General features: G+C 47.9%; 4 protein-coding genes across 4 annotated transcripts; 2 read left to right on the top strand and 2 right to left on the bottom strand.

The window, feature by feature from the left end:
* Positions 1–1718: 1718 nt before the first annotated feature.
* PV06_10518 (uncharacterized protein) lies at positions 1719–3278 on the top strand (the record flags this gene model as incomplete). Its single annotated transcript, XM_016412075.1, has 2 exons — positions 1719–2082; positions 3034–3278. The coding sequence occupies 2 exons, from the start codon at positions 1719–1721 to the stop codon at positions 3276–3278; spliced, it is 609 nt and encodes a 202-aa protein (XP_016257695.1).
* Positions 3279–4016: 738 nt separating this feature from the next.
* On the bottom strand, positions 4017–6138 carry PV06_10517 (uncharacterized protein; the record flags this gene model as incomplete). Its single annotated transcript, XM_016412074.1, has 4 exons — positions 4017–5040; positions 5094–5438; positions 5494–5614; positions 5691–6138. The coding sequence occupies 4 exons, from the start codon at positions 6136–6138 to the stop codon at positions 4017–4019; spliced, it is 1938 nt and encodes a 645-aa protein (XP_016257694.1).
* A 4747-nt stretch (positions 6139–10885) lies between these two features.
* Positions 10886–13347, bottom strand: PV06_10516 (uncharacterized protein; the record flags this gene model as incomplete). The annotated part of the gene is made up of 9 exons (XM_016412073.1): positions 10886–11101; positions 11171–11424; positions 12221–12227; positions 12278–12318; positions 12372–12496; positions 12554–12629; positions 12678–12778; positions 12825–13280; positions 13328–13347. The coding sequence occupies 9 exons, from the start codon at positions 13345–13347 to the stop codon at positions 10886–10888; spliced, it is 1296 nt and encodes a 431-aa protein (XP_016257693.1).
* Positions 13348–14853: 1506 nt separating this feature from the next.
* PV06_10515 (uncharacterized protein) lies at positions 14854–15946 on the top strand (the record flags this gene model as incomplete). Its single annotated transcript, XM_016412072.1, has 3 exons — positions 14854–15670; positions 15719–15736; positions 15795–15946. The coding sequence occupies 3 exons, from the start codon at positions 14854–14856 to the stop codon at positions 15944–15946; spliced, it is 987 nt and encodes a 328-aa protein (XP_016257692.1).
* Between the last annotated feature and the right edge of the window lie 498 nt (positions 15947–16444).

Genomic DNA, 16444 nt, shown 5'->3' with positions numbered 1-16444 from the left:
CCGAGTTTTTCGGAATAACGATGCGAGAGGCGTAGAACAGCCGGCTCTTCAAATTCCGATCAAGCTCTGACCAGGGGCGACGCCAATCCTTACTGAATTGGAGTACGGAGCAGCGTTCTTCCTAGAGTATGCTTTTGTATTCGGTGTATCACCATAGCTATCTTCTCCCAACGAAAGTGTCCATCGAGTTATCTATACCATTGTTTCTAGAAAACTGAGGCCAGCCAATCCCAAATTTCTGTGGCCATGACACCATACCCAAGGCCAGAAGATGCGTCGAGGACGCATTCAACGTGGACATGGCTAGGGCATTCGACATTTCTAACATTCACACCCGCTTTGACCAATTTCTCGCCTTGTGCTGATACCGCGTCGCGCAACATTTCGGCTTCACCCCACAGGTTCAAAACCTTCTTGGCTGGGAAGCCCTTCCAATGACTGGGCTCTGCCAACAAAGGCTCTGACCAAGCATTCCTCTGTTCTGGCTTGACAAAGCTATCTACCATCTCTTTTAGGAGTCCAGTACCACAGATATCGTATTGCAGGTTCTCCTTGAATGATTTTGTGTCTTCATCGAAGCTAACGAACGGAGACATCAAAAGCACGCCAGCTAAAGGCTGATCTAATTTCAAAGCTGGAATACCTTTGTACGGATGAAGGATCTGGGATGCCAAGCCCAGAGACATATTTCCCCCGGCTGAATCACCACCGACAACAATCTTTGTCTTCCGTCAGCATATGTATGACCTTTGGTCCTGGGATGTTCTCACATTGGAAGGCTTAAATCCCTTTTGAAGTAGCAATCTCAAAGCAGCAGTCGCTTGGATGAGCTGAAGGGGGAATTTTCCTGCAGTTGAAAGGGCTGTCCAAGGTTAGAATGCGTGCTCTCTTTATTGACCGTGATGTGCTTACTGTACTCGAGGAAGGCGATCAGTAGGGGCTGTTGAGTTGTTGCTTGGAACCTCTTCGCCGTCTCAAAAAGAAAGAGCGCGTGGCCCTCAACAGGGGGGAGCGCATAGCCACCACCTATCATAATTAGATATAGCAGTCTGTTGGTACAGTTGTCGCTTACCGTGGAAGTAAAGCAAGACACTTTTAGCATTCGAGTCACCCAGCCAGTGTATTTTGGCGCCGTTGCTTTCCGGTACATCCTCTACTTTATGAGGCACGTTCGCCCGGGTGGCCTGGGCAGAGATGGTGGCACTAGTAGGTGGCAAGAAGCTCGCTTGTTCTAGTGATGTGAACGTCGTGCGAGTCTGTTCATTGCGAGTGGCATGCGCTTCAGATCTTGGGGGGATCATTTTTATGGATTTAAAAAGGAAAACTTTGAAAAGGGCGAATTGACAAAGGCCAAGCTTGTAGAAAAAACAATTCGATTTAGGACTGTGTGAAAGGGTGTACTGTTCCCTTGAGTCTGCGCAATGAAAGTCCCCAAAGCGGGAGGATAATGGCAAAATATAAGGATCTTAGGCCGTAATATTCCGGATTATCGATGCTCGGAAATTGGGCAATCACTATATCGCGACATCTCCATTCAGGCTTCAATTCGGAACAAGGATATGCACAATGAGCCGAAACGAGGTGGATCAATGCCTGTGAACACTTAACAGTCTCGGCTTCCGTAGCTGAGTGGATTACAATATCCATACTTATCAACACACCACTGATATCCCATCTTGACATATCACAGCCTAAACTTGTCTATACTCCGGACAGATATGTCACCTGAGATCAAACTACCACGTTGTGGAAGGTTTATTACTACCCACAATGCAAATGGCAGCAGTGTCCATCGGGAGCAGAAGCTACTGCCGTACTTCAATGTTGCTCGAGTAGGCCAAATGGCTCGGTCGTACTCGGTACAGGGTGTACCCGTGGTACTCGAAGGTGATGCCGATGTGACGGCTTTTGAGGATGGCGATGGAGATTGTAGTCAAAACCGTCAGGAAATTGTTGTTCCTAAAGGGGTGAACCTGAACGTTCTTGATCTGCAGCCGGGAGGAGTAACCGACTTTCACCAAACCGTGTCGATTGACTTCTCAGTATGCACGATTGGATCAATCGATCACGAATTGGACAGTGGTGAGGTGGTGCGCTTGAATCCTGGAGTAAGTAGCCTTTTTGCTCTTAGCGACTTCAGTCGGGACTGAACGATTACTTGTTCTCAGGATCATATTGTACAACGCGGAACGATGCATAGATGGAGAAACGCGTCCAAGACACATCCGGCCAGGCTCGTGGCAACCACCATTAGCTGCGCACCTTTCCCAGTTCCTGGACAGGGTATGCTATTGCGAGAAGTCCATATCCGCCACGCGACTGAAGGGACCAGGGCAAAGATATGATCCAGAGCATCATAGCCTCAGTAGGTCATGACCTACGGTGAATATCTTGAGGTGGTACAAATTCCGACAAGACAAATAATTTGTCTGAACACTGTGAAATATGAAAGTAAGAAAACGTCCACTACAGGCATAAGAGCTATGCTGCGATATATTATGAGTGCATTTATACCAAGAATTGTCACCATGATTGTTGTTTTGTTTCATGGGTTCGATCTCTCGGATATCAAACACCCAATTCCCAGGAAGTCTGAGGTAGTGCTCCACTCGACCCAATACTTCTTCGGAGTTATGACTGTATGACCCGTGAGCTACTGAAGTTGTTCACTGGTATGTAGTAATGGCTATGCCGACTCTTGCTTGAACATTGTTTGCCAATGGCAGAGTGTGGTGCAGACTCCATTATTTCATAGATGATCCCCGTTTGACGTTCCAGGTCCAGATCAAAGACTCGTCATGGCGGAAGACCATCCTTGAATGCGTGCATAACTCATTATATCCTAGCCATCAATTCTTTAGGTGAGTTGGCACCGGAGAACGGTTTGGAAGCTTCCTGCGGGCTTTACTAGTGGAATTATGACTGTAAATTGACGAGTCTAAATACTCGCAGATGATCAAAACAAGATAGTCGATTTGGCACAATACAATTGCAAGCTGCGCTCCTGGTACCTGTACCACACAAATAATACAGGCAATGTTGTGTTATCGTGGGCTTCGCTGGCGCTCTTCTTCTACGATATGAGACGAGTTTTACGCTCTGGTCTGATCCTAATGAACTCGAACGAGCTGAGTGAGACGTGCTCTAAGGTTCTCAAGACCGATAGCCGGTGCGATATGACAACCAGAATACAAATATTCGGAACGCTATCATCTTCAAGCAATCTTGTTCTTGACGTGCTAGCGCTGATTATGTCGACCCGAAAGAAAAAGAAGTAGAACAGTTCGAACCGTACAGTTTATATCCGGTGTCTGTCGACTCAGAGATTTAGTAACGGAATTGGCAATACTATCTTCTGAGTTGCTTCAGTCAAAAATTCGACCCAGCGATGAAGGCCTTTCAAGATCGCACGAAGAGCAGAAGAATGAGCTTTCCAATAGGTATGGATGCTAAGACCCTTACCAATCAAACGAAAGTTCATATCAGAAAGTAGATGGCGTTGCCAGCGACACGGAATGAGACTCAAGGTTGCCGCAGTCCTATGCAAGATATCAATTTATCCAGTTTATACTGGCATTACGCATCAAGAAAAGGGACTGATTGCGTTGGCGGGAATACTCAGTAGCTCTTTGGAGCTAAGACAGGCTTTGAAGTCGTATCTCTTGCATGCGAACACAATAGAATAACCATCAGGGCAAAATTGCACATTTTGAATGTTATTTCCCTTGATTGCCGCCCTCTTTCTTGACTGTTTTCGCTATGCTGTATGAGAATCTTCCACCTCTAGGTAATTCTCATTGATCCCAAAGAAAGAGGTGGTCGACGTTTATAAAGTGCACTCATGAAGGGCTAGCACTGGAAACCTCTTAGTAGAATTCAGGCGGCGAGTCATGATTGTCATAGTAAGCGAGTCCGGCCTATGAATGAAAACAACAATGCCACCACAGAGCCCTTTGGAGTATAGGTAGTTGTCGCCATCGAGTCAGTATTAATTCGAATCTGGGAAGTGTAGGTATTCAAAACACGTCGATGTGTGCATGGATTCCCACGGTGGGATCACTTGCTAGCGAAAAGGCCCCAAGAGTGTGACTGGTCTGCCAAAAAGCTTGCGGCAGTAACGAATCGAGGTCCAAGTCGTCGTCTGCATTCGCTTCGGCATCAATGTTGAGGAATTCTTCTGCGAAGAAGAGGTTGTCTTCGTCATACGTATCGAATGAGAGATGCTGATACGTGTCTAGGCTGGAGTCTCGAACATTGGTCACGCCTTTCTCTGTACCCCTAGGGGTGACTACATCAGGTTGTGATGCCGCCGGTAAGAACTCCACAAAGTGGCCCACGGAAGAATAGCTCTCCTTCCCATTCTTCGTAGCCAAATCATCCAGAGCCGTTGATATATCCTCGGAGATTGATGGAACATGTAATTCCATCGGATATGTAGTATGTACACAAGGTGATTGCTGATACATACAGAGGGTCTCCGTGTTGTATGGGGTAGCAAGTTTATTCATGGTCAGAGGTTTTGTGACATGTGTCCCTTGTATGGTTTCACATTCTGCATCGGTACTGGGCAGTCGATCGGGAGAGTGATATAAGCTAGAAACGAAAGAAAGTTCCTGCCGCTGCCTTATCAACGAACGCCTAAGTGACCTCAGGGAGGCACTGGCAACAGGATACAAGAGTTCGAGGCTTTCTAGGATGACCACAAGGTCTTCCAGAAAGCCGAGCGCTTTCTGCTGCTTATTTGTGTCTTTTATGTGGATCAAGCACTTGAGAAGTGTATTCGCCGCGATTTGGACATGTCCAAGAACCTGGAAGACCATTCGACGTCCGCCGCGCTTCTCATGATGAATCTTGAGAATCCGGGTAAGAGTGATGGAGTAGGCAAGGCACAACATTCGTGTCATTTTGCACAAGCGACTGGGAGCTTCGCCGTTGGTGTTAAGAATACCGTTACTTGTATGAAGATCATCAAGAGGGTCTAACGATGCGAACTGGGCGAATTGTTGATGGATCAGGATCAAGTTTATGTAGTATCGCTGACTAGGCAGAAGAATAAGCGTCGAATGGTTTGGGGCTAGAACAAAGATACTCACTGGAAGAGGAAGAAACCGCCATGGGCCTGATTGACATTTTCCGGCGTCCAGCTTGCCCCTCCACTGAGATTGTGGTAAATCCTCTGAAGCTCTCTTGTCAAGGCCATGGCCTTGAGATGGTCGCGATGGACAAAATGGCCACTTCGATGAGCTCCAAGGTTCTGCATAGCGTTGCTCGCGGCGATGACTTCATATAAAGTTCTTCGGGGCTCAAATAGCTGAAGACAACATTGAAGAGGACGAGGGAGCTCTCTAGATGAGACCAACATTTGAGAATAGCAGTCGAGTATTTTCACATCAAAACTTTTCACCATTGGAGATCGTTTCAAGACCACTGCGAAGTACCTGTGGGATGTTCAGTAGCCATAGGCGTGGGTCAAGGCCAGTGGGCGTAGCTCACCTTTCCATGACGAGGCACATGAAATGGGTAAACTGGCGAACTTCGGCTTCGTGTGGGAGAAGCTCTCGGTAAGTGCTGTCTAAGTCGAGGCCCATGCTGAGGCCCATGCGGAAAGCCGTGCCTACGATCCGCTGAAATTAGCCTTCGTTTGCAGAGTTCACCCTGAGAATCCCAATGCAAGAATGGGCCACACTCACCAATATACATCCACCCAGCACTGTAGTGTCCCAGAGATGCCTCCATATCTGCCAAAAGAAGGAAGGCTTGTACGAGCGGGAGGCAGGTTTGAGTCTCCATGTCAGCCTCGACAGCCTCCTTTGCAAGCCGATATAATCTGCACTCGGCGGTATGCGGCACAAACAGCACTGCGATGTCAGTGCGCGTGCGATCGGCAAAGCGGACTCCAGCAAGCCAAATGCATAGTTCCAATGTCTTCGAATAGTAGTCGCGGTTATCTTGCGCTTTCGCTTGTAAAAAAAGTTCCTTGTTGATAAAAGGGAATGTATCATTGTATGTTGTCCAGAAGAGTTGCGAGAGGTAGTCCTGCGTGGACGTCGACAGGGCTGACAAAACTGATGAGTGACTACTGTCATCTCGAGGCGAGGATGGATCATCACTCGGAGCATTATTGCGCCCCAAGTCCATTGTTTGCTCACCCCGGTCCACGTCCTCATAGTTCGTCCCGACATGACGAGAATCGATGCACAGTGAACGTGCAGACGAGTGGCCCTTATCTGCGTCGAGCTCTGTGGTAGGGTCAGGCTGAGATTGAGATTGGCAAGGGACTACAGAGACATGTATCGTATCTGATAAAATCTCATTGTCGTTGGCATCGAAAGGTTTTGGCTGGCTCGAATATCTGGTGGAAGAACTGGAGTTGCAACTGGCAAGGACGTCAGGTCTTGTACTCTGATGCTGCAGCGTAGCCTCCAGAGCAGCCACGCGATCCCGTAAAGTGGCGACTTCATTTTTAGGACGGCGCCTTAGTAGTCATTTTCTCATCAGAAATCATGGCAATAAACGGCCAGGCGACCATGCTTACCGTTTCCGACCATCATTGTGGTCAAAAATGCAAGTGAGATTATTTCGACGACAGTGCTTGCATTGGACATGCTCCTGGTCAAACAGGCACTTTTAGGCATGAAAGTTAGAATTTTTTCGAACACCGAAGGGGATGACCAGATTGCATGATGCTGTTTTCATCCCGGACGGATTTTGACAATCGTACCTTAACTCTGCGAAGCCTACAAGAGTTGCAAGCAGCCGAAGCTCTCACACGGATTTTCCCTCTGGCGGTATGGTCGTTATGCAGTTCATCATGCTGGCTCGGGGAGTGACCTGCTCTCGAGACGCTGGACTCACGGACTTGTGTTGCTGAGACAGGCTGCGGACTAACCATTCTGTAGATTCGGACATAAGTTGTTAAAAATTGGGAAGTTAACGATCATGTGCGTACTTGACGTCCTGCGATGGAACGATCAGCTCATATGCTCGAGGAGGGCTGAAGGGCGTGGAGTGAGAAAAACAGGGGTGGAAGGACTGATCGCGGACGAGGGCGGATGAAGAGGGACGAAAGAGAAGGATGGGGGGTACGAGGCGCGGATGGAAAAATTGAGGCGCACCATGGAGCAACGACCTCGACGCGGGGATCCCCACAGAAAGTACTCCAATGAGGGGCCAGGTGTGATCCACGGAGGACGAGGCTTGAAGTTACAGGCACGAAATCTTGGTCTCATTGGCACTTAGAAGCGTTAGAATTTGGCTGAAGTACTTATCCCGCTGTCACTCGCTGTGCACAACTTGGTCATACGATAGAAGAGCCGGCTGTGCATAACTTTGAGTCACGTGCAGTTTGCCAAGCACGCCACCGAGATTGTAGCCCAGTGGGGCCGGTCTGGATCACTTCTCGAGCCTGATGTTATTGTCCATGCATGAAGCCGAAACGAGCTCAGACTTTGGATTGCAATTAGGAACGTACTTGAATACATGGTTACTGAAATACTCATGCTTGCCTCAGCAATTGCGTCCTGTTCAACTATGGCTGACTTGTGAGGTTAGTGTCTCCACAAGTATGGTGGCAACGATTCTAAAGCAACCTGGCTCTCTTCTGACCTACGCCGAGAGGCGGCGTCCCATTCTCTCACTTCACTTTTCCATCTCTAAGCTTGATTTCAAAGACGGCCATGTGAAGTTTGCAGCTGGATGTCCCTATTTCTCTGTCGCTTCTGGATCGACTCGTGGTGGAGTTCCGTACTGAAGCTTCCGAGCGACGTTGTCGGTAAGATACTTTTCGTAGTTGATGGTGAAGAAAGAAGCGGCAAATGCACATAGTGCAAAAGCAAGTGCGCAGTACCAGACATAACTAGAAACCACAGTCAGCTTGGCCATTGAAAACTCCGGTTGGAGCTCACCGGAATGCATCAGCATATCCTTGGGCACCCGCCACCGCGACTGCAGCCATAATCTGCTTGGTTATTCCTGGAACGCTAGCAAGATTGCTAGGGAACCCTGCCAAAAGCTCTGGGATCGATGACTCCGGAAGCCCTGCCTTGACTGCGGCTGCCGCTATCTCTGGAAGAGCAACAGATTTCACCTTGTTTGTCAAAACTGCCGAATAGACAGCAACTGGGATCATTGTCAACATTCGAAGCGAGCCATGAGCGGTGGGTAGGCTACTGACTTCCTACTGATGCACATGCATACCCAATGGAGCCCAAGGCGCCAAGAGCCGCGCCGATATCTTCGTCGGGGCAAGTGAGCGGCAGTAGCGCTCTGGAGCCGACTTCGATGGTGCCAATGGGGAGCATCACGAAGGCGATGAGAGCTGGTCCCTTTTTATCATCTCCAGGTTGAACTGAAATCATTGCACCGCAGAAAGCCGCCAGTATGCCAGCCGACCCTATGAGAATCGTTCGATGCCAGGTACAATACCGGAAGATGAAACCGCCAATAAAGAAACCCAGGAGGCATGTGCTTCCTATCACACTCTGCGAGAAGGGTCAGCCTGTGTTCGCGGTGCCGGCAAAGTTTGCACATACGCTCAAGAGGGCCAACCTCTCAGGACTTCCTTTGATGATGGCGTGGACTTCCTGCGGCCAGAAGACTTGTCCGGAGTATGCTGTCACAGTGCCAACTGCGGAAAGGATCACCTTGCCGAATGTCAGTCATGGTTCCACTGGTGATCAATACACAAATTACCATCGAAATGTATCCCGGGGCCGAGAATCTATCATATTTCGTTCAGCAATTGCTCGAAAGTTTGTTCAGGTAAAGCTACTTACAGATGTGTAGGCAAGAGCTGGTCAACATTCTTGGCCAGATAGTTCTCTGTTCGGAGTGTCACGTTAGTATGTTGAAACTAGACGCCTTGCGAGAGTGTTGACGAACCGTACAAAGCGAAAGCGATCAACGTGCAGCCACCGACAACCATGGTGGCAATGACTTTTGCTGATTTCCAGGGATAGACAGAGCCACCCCAGCTCACTCCCAGAACAAATAATGTCAAACCGACCGTGAAGAGAAATAAGCCCACATAGTCTTGTCTTTTGATCTGATCCAGTCTTGACCTGTTCATATGCAACATGTGAAACTTCGGTGGGTGATAACACAAAAAGAATGCCAAAGAAGAAAGGCCTGCGGTCTATCAGTCAAGGACGAGCTCCAGGGAGCCTTTCTTCCTAACCAGACAGTATTATACCAATTCGATAGCACCACCGCCATCCTGAAGGATGATGCTCTGAAAGCTTGTACGCGATAACGGCCCCAAAACCGAAGCAGGCAAGGGAAGAACCGTATATCGTCCCGACATATATCGATCGGTGACGTTTGGGAACCACTGATAATGGTCGGTCAGCACCAGACTAGTTGCAGCCATGGTCAAGGGATGCAACGCACATTCCGAAATCACAGCAGGAAAGTTCAGCTGAACTGCAGAAGCCAGTCCAATGAACACTGTACCACCGATTATTGTGTTGATGTTGTTGGCGGTGGAGGCTATGATGCACCCAAGACAACCAAAGGCATTAGCACCCACCAAAAACCAGCGGCGGCCAAATATATCCGTCAAGCGGCCTGAAATAATCAATGTTGTCAGCGAGCCGCTGTACGAAGCTCTTCATCGAACCATGGCTAGAATAGATTCCTTTCCGGGAGGATTGGGGAGATAGTAGAGTAGGAGCAGGTCATCGATCGGCAAGTAATATGGAGAGGCTCACCCGTGATCAGCATGGACACTGCGATACATAGGACGTAGGCAAGGTTGATCCATATGACATTGTGTGTGGATCTTAAGTCCTTTTCGATATAAGGGTAGGAATTTGCTGAGAGCACATAAGGTGAGATCTGAGCATTATTGCACAGGATGCAAGCCTATCAGATGTGAGCGAGTCTCCTGAGTTGCAAACGGTGCGAGTCTGGAATACAATGGTCACCCCAATAAAACGCCAATTTCGGTAGTAGTTTTTGGGCAACTCATTACCAAGGGCATCCTCGCTGATATCAAATGTGTCGGTGTGGACAGCGATGTGGTTTTCTGGAACCTGTTGGATATGCTGGTTCTCTATCTTCTCGTCGGACATGTTGAAAAGTAGATATTTGGGGCTCCAATTGAATGGTATCTCGATCACTGGAGCGGTTGGCTTTTCTTGTGCACTTCGAGTTATATGTTTCTGTTATGAAGCTCTTCAAAGCACACTCATACTTGGCCTTGCAAACTCTGCCAGCCCCGGATTTCCATAAGCTGCGGGATTACGGAGGTCCAATTTGATCAAGGGCTTTTCCCCGGAAATTTACAGTTGAAGTCCTCGATCCCACCAACCAAACAGCTCTCAGCTACTACTGACCCCGAAACTGACTGGTCTCTCTTCCAGTTCCAACATCCTACAGTGGCTCGTGGTAAGGAAACGCTCTTTGTGGATAGAAGGCTCACCTTCGCCCAAATGCACTGACTGGCTTTACAAGCGTGGGAGTATGCGCGACGGGCATAGTAAGAGAATTCTAAACTTGGGGATGAAATTTTATTTGCAAGGCAAGACTAGATAACTCCAAAACTGAGCGTGATATATCCTAACTCGACCCTAATTTGTGTTGCCCACTATGGCTTGCACAGCGAAATGGGTTTTCTACTACTTCCCATGCCTCTCTTTCTATTCTTGTCAATTGAGGGATAACCTTCTTACTCCATTTTGTGCCGGCAACGATCGCCAGTTGCGCGGAAGGAAAATCTGTGGTATCGTATTCATACAAAGTAGCGTATCTTGGAGGAGTCTTTTGGTTCGTTTTGGTAATGGAGTGGTCCTCTAAGAGCTTATATCTTGTACCCCGTATGAAGCTTGGTATCATAGATACCATGTCTGCGGTTGATAGTCAGAGGTCACTCAAGGTATTTCGTATACTATGCATTACCTAGATGCTGCTGATTGAACCAGTCGTTGAATTCCTGGTCAAGTTCGGCAGGAACGTCCACACATGTTGTAACTAATCCTCGACTTTGTCTCCCAATTGCATTCGCACTTTCGACCGTTTGCACAATCTCATATGCCCTCAAATCAATTTCGAGAGCGCTGGCAACATCATAGTCACCAGGAATTGGGTGCACAACAGAAAGTCCCTATGCAGCCACAATTAGCATCAAGTCCCCGAATATCGGTAATAGCAAGCGTAAGAAAGGGGCCTGAACCATGATTTCATCGCTTTGCAGGCTGTTAATATCGGGAACATCGTAGACAGTCATATATTTATGTTGCCGTGATGCATCTAAGGCCTTGAAACGAATGGCAAAATCGACCTTGCCAGTATCCAAAATGTCTGGAATGTGGATTTTGCTATACCATTCGTTAAAAGTGCTGTCTGGAAGCGAGCTTCCTTCCCTGATGCTCGAGCCAGCCCACAAAATGCCGTTGGTCATTTGGATCGTGTGCTCATTGACTTCGTCTGTTTATCGTTGTCAGTTCGCAACAGCCAATATTGAAGAACGTTGAACAGTACGACTAGGCTTGGATTAATTGGCAACATATTGGAGATATACCATTTTCCGGATGCCGAATGGGGTCTGCAGTTTTGAATCGTTTTCCGAGTACTCCGTATCGGTCAGTAGTAATACCCAGGCCCGTGAGACTAGATTACTGTATAGCGTTGAGATTGATTCGGGGAAGTGGGTTTAACTTCGTGAAACCTATGCTAGTAAACCTGGATAATGTCCGATGCTCTTTTCCACTTAACGCCACAACGAGGAACGCAGGTCATTAAACCAGTCACCTCGATGGCATATCAATGATCGATAGCTATAGCTGATTTACCGCGTCAAGTCAGGTCATAGAGATTCATGATCTTGCTAACTGCTATTCATAGCGACGTTGTGCCCGTCCTGTTATTGACGATAAGATCTTTCTACGTGGACTGAGCATCTGTCCCTAATAACCGCGTTTAGTCTAATAAATATATCCATTGAGCATCAAAAATGCGTCTTCCAGATTGTTGATGTGAGCTGATTTGGAAACATTCCCAAAAAATTATTCTATATATCTGCGCCCGATTGTCATTACAGCCACCTCAATACCTTTGCTTTTTCACACGTGTTTGGTTGTTATATTCATAGAGCAACTGATGATATCGGAGTTACATCTTATTTACCGACTCAGGAGAATATAGAGACATGAATTTTGTTCTTCTTGTTCTATCCATTCCTAATTCCATAAGAGCTTAGAGCTTCACTGAGCCGTATGCCCACCATCAACCTAAAGCATATATTAGCAGTAACTCAACCAAAACTATCTGATACACATACTAAGAAGCCTGCACCAGATACATAGCTTGCTCGGCTGGAGCCTGTTCGTTTTCTTTTAGTATATGTAAAGAGATGCCCATACTTAAACGCTTACAAAGGAAGGCAACAACATCTGCAACCTCTTGTGCTGTTCCTAGGCGCTTCATGGCGGTGAACTGTTCGACATACGCCAGAGCAAACTTCGCAGCACCTGGATTGATAATCGGAGTTTCAATGATCCTGCGCAAATATGTATTAGAAATATACTATACTGTTAATCCTATTCGTGTGAATCACCCAGGACAAACTGCATTGACTCGAATCCCTTGGCTAGCGAATGTCGTGGAGTCCGATCTCACCATGCCGAGAACAGCTATTGTATGTTAAAACATGTTTTCTCCACTGCAATTATGTGTCTCACCGTGTTTAGACATGGTGTAGGGAGTAGAGTTGGGCATTCCGATCATGCTACATATAGATGCAATGTTGACAATCGCGCCTCTACAGCCTGGTCTTCCGTCGCTGGAGAGCATTTAGTAAGTACATGCACCATGATCTGCATACGCACTGCGTAGGCCCAAGGCTTTGTTTCATCATCTGAGCAACCTCAGCACGCTCACACAGCCAAACCGACTCTGCGTTAACATCCATAACTTGTTTATAGGTGCTGAGATCCAACTTATGAATCGGGGCTTGTTTTCCGATAATGCCTGGACTCTGTCCATCAGCTTCATCCTTGACAGCGACTTGGAGAGAAATACCTGCTACGTTTAATGCATAGTCCAGTCGCCCGAAGCGCGATACTATTCTTTGAACCAACCGTTCTGCAACGTCGTCGGCCGTGATGTCAGCTACCTCCGTCAAAACCTCGATGTTGGAGTTTGTCTCAGAGATCAAGTTGACAGTGTGTTTCAGCGCCACTTCATTGATATCAGTGATGAGCATTCCGGTGCATCCACTCCGAGCAAATTCGACGGCACAAGCTTGTCCGATTCCGCTTCCGGAACCAGTGATGAAGGCAGTTCTTTGATGATGGTCAGACTAGGCGAATGAAGGACTGCAATGACGTACCCATTTAATAGCGTACTCATGACGGCGACTTTCTGTTACTGACTAGCTCGAGCCCACACAAGACAGGACGATCATACAAAAATCAACTGCATAGACTCGAAGTGAACGTGAAGTGGTGCAATCAAATGAGATGTTGACTATTTAAAGCATCACAAAACCGACAGGAAGTCAGTCGAATCAACCTCTTTCAACTTCATTAGGGCATCTCCCTAATAGTCCCAGCCTCCTCAAGTTCTGTGGAAGCTCTCTTCATCCAATTGCTTCGTGAGGTACATGCAACTCTAGCCTTTGACTCCCGCGGATTTTGAAACCGACGGAAGCTAAGCAGTTCTCCGTATGTGGTATCCCATGCGGCTATTCAGTGACAGCCCAAGCGGATGTTAAACGAGACTCTTAAACGGCGCATCTTGCACATCGGGGTTTTGCTGAAGCCCCTTCTATCCTTTCGTCTGTTAGGTGTGAAGACCAATGCAGATTACCAGCATGTTCGCCTCGACATTGCACTACTCGACCGCGTCCAAGAGACATGCTATATATTCGCCAGCGAAAAAGGGGCAAGCCGTTACATCATCTCATGTTGACCCAGCCTAGCACTATGTTCATTGCTTCTGAGTGTCGTCGCCACAGCACGCATTCTCTGACAGGGGTGACTCACCGGCTCCCAGGACAAGATGCGGAAATGCTCTGCCTCTCGGATATATCCATTTTCCGGATTTCCGCCAGCAGCCCACATAATTCAGTTGACTAATGAGCTTACACCTTATTCGTAGTACTCTGAGGAAACAACGACATTAGTCACTAGACGGCTATGTTTGATCTATGTGTCTCCTCACGCTTGGCCTGGCTTTTGACGAGGGGATTAACTGTATTGTGCCTAGTGACCCTCATGCTTGGGAAATTCGCATCTTGCTCTGACTCTTGCTCCAATCCATGAATTTTTTGTATGTGGCAAGAGGACGGCCAAAATGCTCTCAACGCAAGAACCAGAGAGTTGCTTTCAGTCCAACTCAACTGCAAGGGAACCTAGTCGAAGCATCGCTCCAAACAAAGCCAAAGAACGACAGCCAACCCGTCGTCACTCTTCCAACGCTTGTCTGTTTTGTCGCAAGCGAAAGGTGAAGGTAGATACTGCAGTATCCCTCGTAACGTTGTACTAGAACGACACTAATGTCCATAGTGCGACAACGCACTTCCCAAATGCTCGAATTGCATGTTATATAAGATGAATTGTGTCTTCGGAGATGATAGACGCAGGCAGGTTACCACAGCAAGCTTGATTGAAAAGCCGACAATACCACCATCTTTATTGCTAACACGACACAACTAGGGTTTATGCGTCCACGAGATCGTCCCGCCAGCCGTCAAAGGATGCGTCAAAACCAGGCCCGTCCTCAAATACTCAACCTGAGCCAGCAAAACCTGTGGCTCAAGCGGGTCAAGAGATAGAAGAACCAGGTTGCCCGAATCCAGTAGGTTCACGGAGCCCTGGCATTCCTGAGGGGACCATTGCTGTGTCTAAAGACACAATGAGTCAATCTTCTGGCCCTGATAGACGGTACTGGGCCCAAATTGCTGACAGGGCAAGTAACTTCGACATCATCAATGTCCCAAGCAGTCCGGAAGATGGGTCGGAGTGCGACATCGACTTTGATGACGAGCTTGAGAGCCTCTGGCTGCCCGCACTGAGGGCTTCTGGAGGCACTGGGCCTCCAGTCGTGGAAGAAACACGCATCATAAGAGCGTCTGATTCCCATGGGAAAGGAAGAAGCAGTGAAGCTACTATCGTGGAATACACAATAGATTCGAATACTTTGAGCTTTTCCAGTCTCCATGGACGACTACACCATCCACCCAATCGCGGTACTCACTGGTACGGGCCAACAAGCCATTTGCACTATTCGCGCAACGCCCTGCTGGAGTCCCTATGTCAGCCGTCCAGAGGAGTCCCAGCTGAATCAAATCGGGCCCATCAAGCTGCCATCATCACTTCCGAGATAAATACCGATGATGAAAAGTCTCTGGAAGATTTGTTCTTCTCGTGGCAAAATCCTGCACTTCACGGCATTGGTCGAGAAGAATACTTTGAGGCTAAGAATAAGATGAGGGTCGAACAAAATGTAGAGCTTTGCAGCACAGCATTGGTCAACGCAATTCTCGCAGTCAGCGCACTGTCGGCATCTCGCACTTCGTTCAGGACCCCCAGAGGCTACAGACCAGCAGATTTTTTCGCTCAGAGGGCCAGAAGGCTACTTGAGAATGACATTGATAACCCGACCTTGGCAACAGCCCACGCCATTCTGGTGCTTTGTATGTATGAAATGGCGGAGGGAAACGATTCAAGAGGTGAGTTCACCGTCCTCCACAGATTCGAAGGCAGCTCTGACAGGCAAGTAGGTTGGCTATACACAGGTCCGGCATCTCCTTGGCTGTGATTTTGTGATGACCAGCTAACACTATATCGATCCAGGCATGGCCGTACAGCTTCTCTACGAGCTTGGTCTCCATATCCCCTTGGCTAACAGTGCCAACCTTGGAAATCTTCCATCAACCAAGACCCAGAATTCGATCCACGCAAGTCGTCAACGTACGTATTGGGCAATTTGCAATTCTCATATGTAAGCTTCTCACCCGCCTCGTCTGTAGGATCTCTAGTACTCAAGTCAATACTAGCCTGTGGTGTCTGATCTTGGGGCGACCTGTGTTGATACAAGCAAATGAGCAAGTCATCGGCTTTCCAACATCCGAGTCGATACCTACATGCAGTTACTATAGCACAAGCTCTTTCGAACCACAAACTGGACGACTATCACTTAGTCCTGTGGGTGCAATGGACCATTTCAAGTACTTTTCCATGCTCTGTGTGCAGATTTCAAATATTCTTCGGGAGCTGTACGAGTTCCCTCCGGTGCCACTCATGGGTACATGTGCTGACTGCTTGAAAGCTATCTTGGAGCTCGGGCTAAGCAACACATATCATCGCAATGGATTCAAGGCCCTATGAAAGAGCTAGAATCATGGTCAAGTAGCCTACCTTCTGGTCTCCGTCTTACCCCCGATCACATCCTCCAGCGAAGGCAATGTTCTACAGCAACGCTGGAACTTTAGTGGGTTTCACCA

This window comes from Exophiala oligosperma, assembly GCF_000835515.1.
Source record: "Exophiala oligosperma strain CBS 72588 unplaced genomic scaffold supercont1.13, whole genome shotgun sequence".
Lineage (NCBI taxonomy): Eukaryota > Fungi > Ascomycota > Eurotiomycetes > Chaetothyriales > Herpotrichiellaceae > Exophiala > Exophiala oligosperma.
The sequence above is the reverse complement of the archived record's forward strand: the minus strand, read 5'-3'. Positions and strand labels throughout refer to the sequence as shown.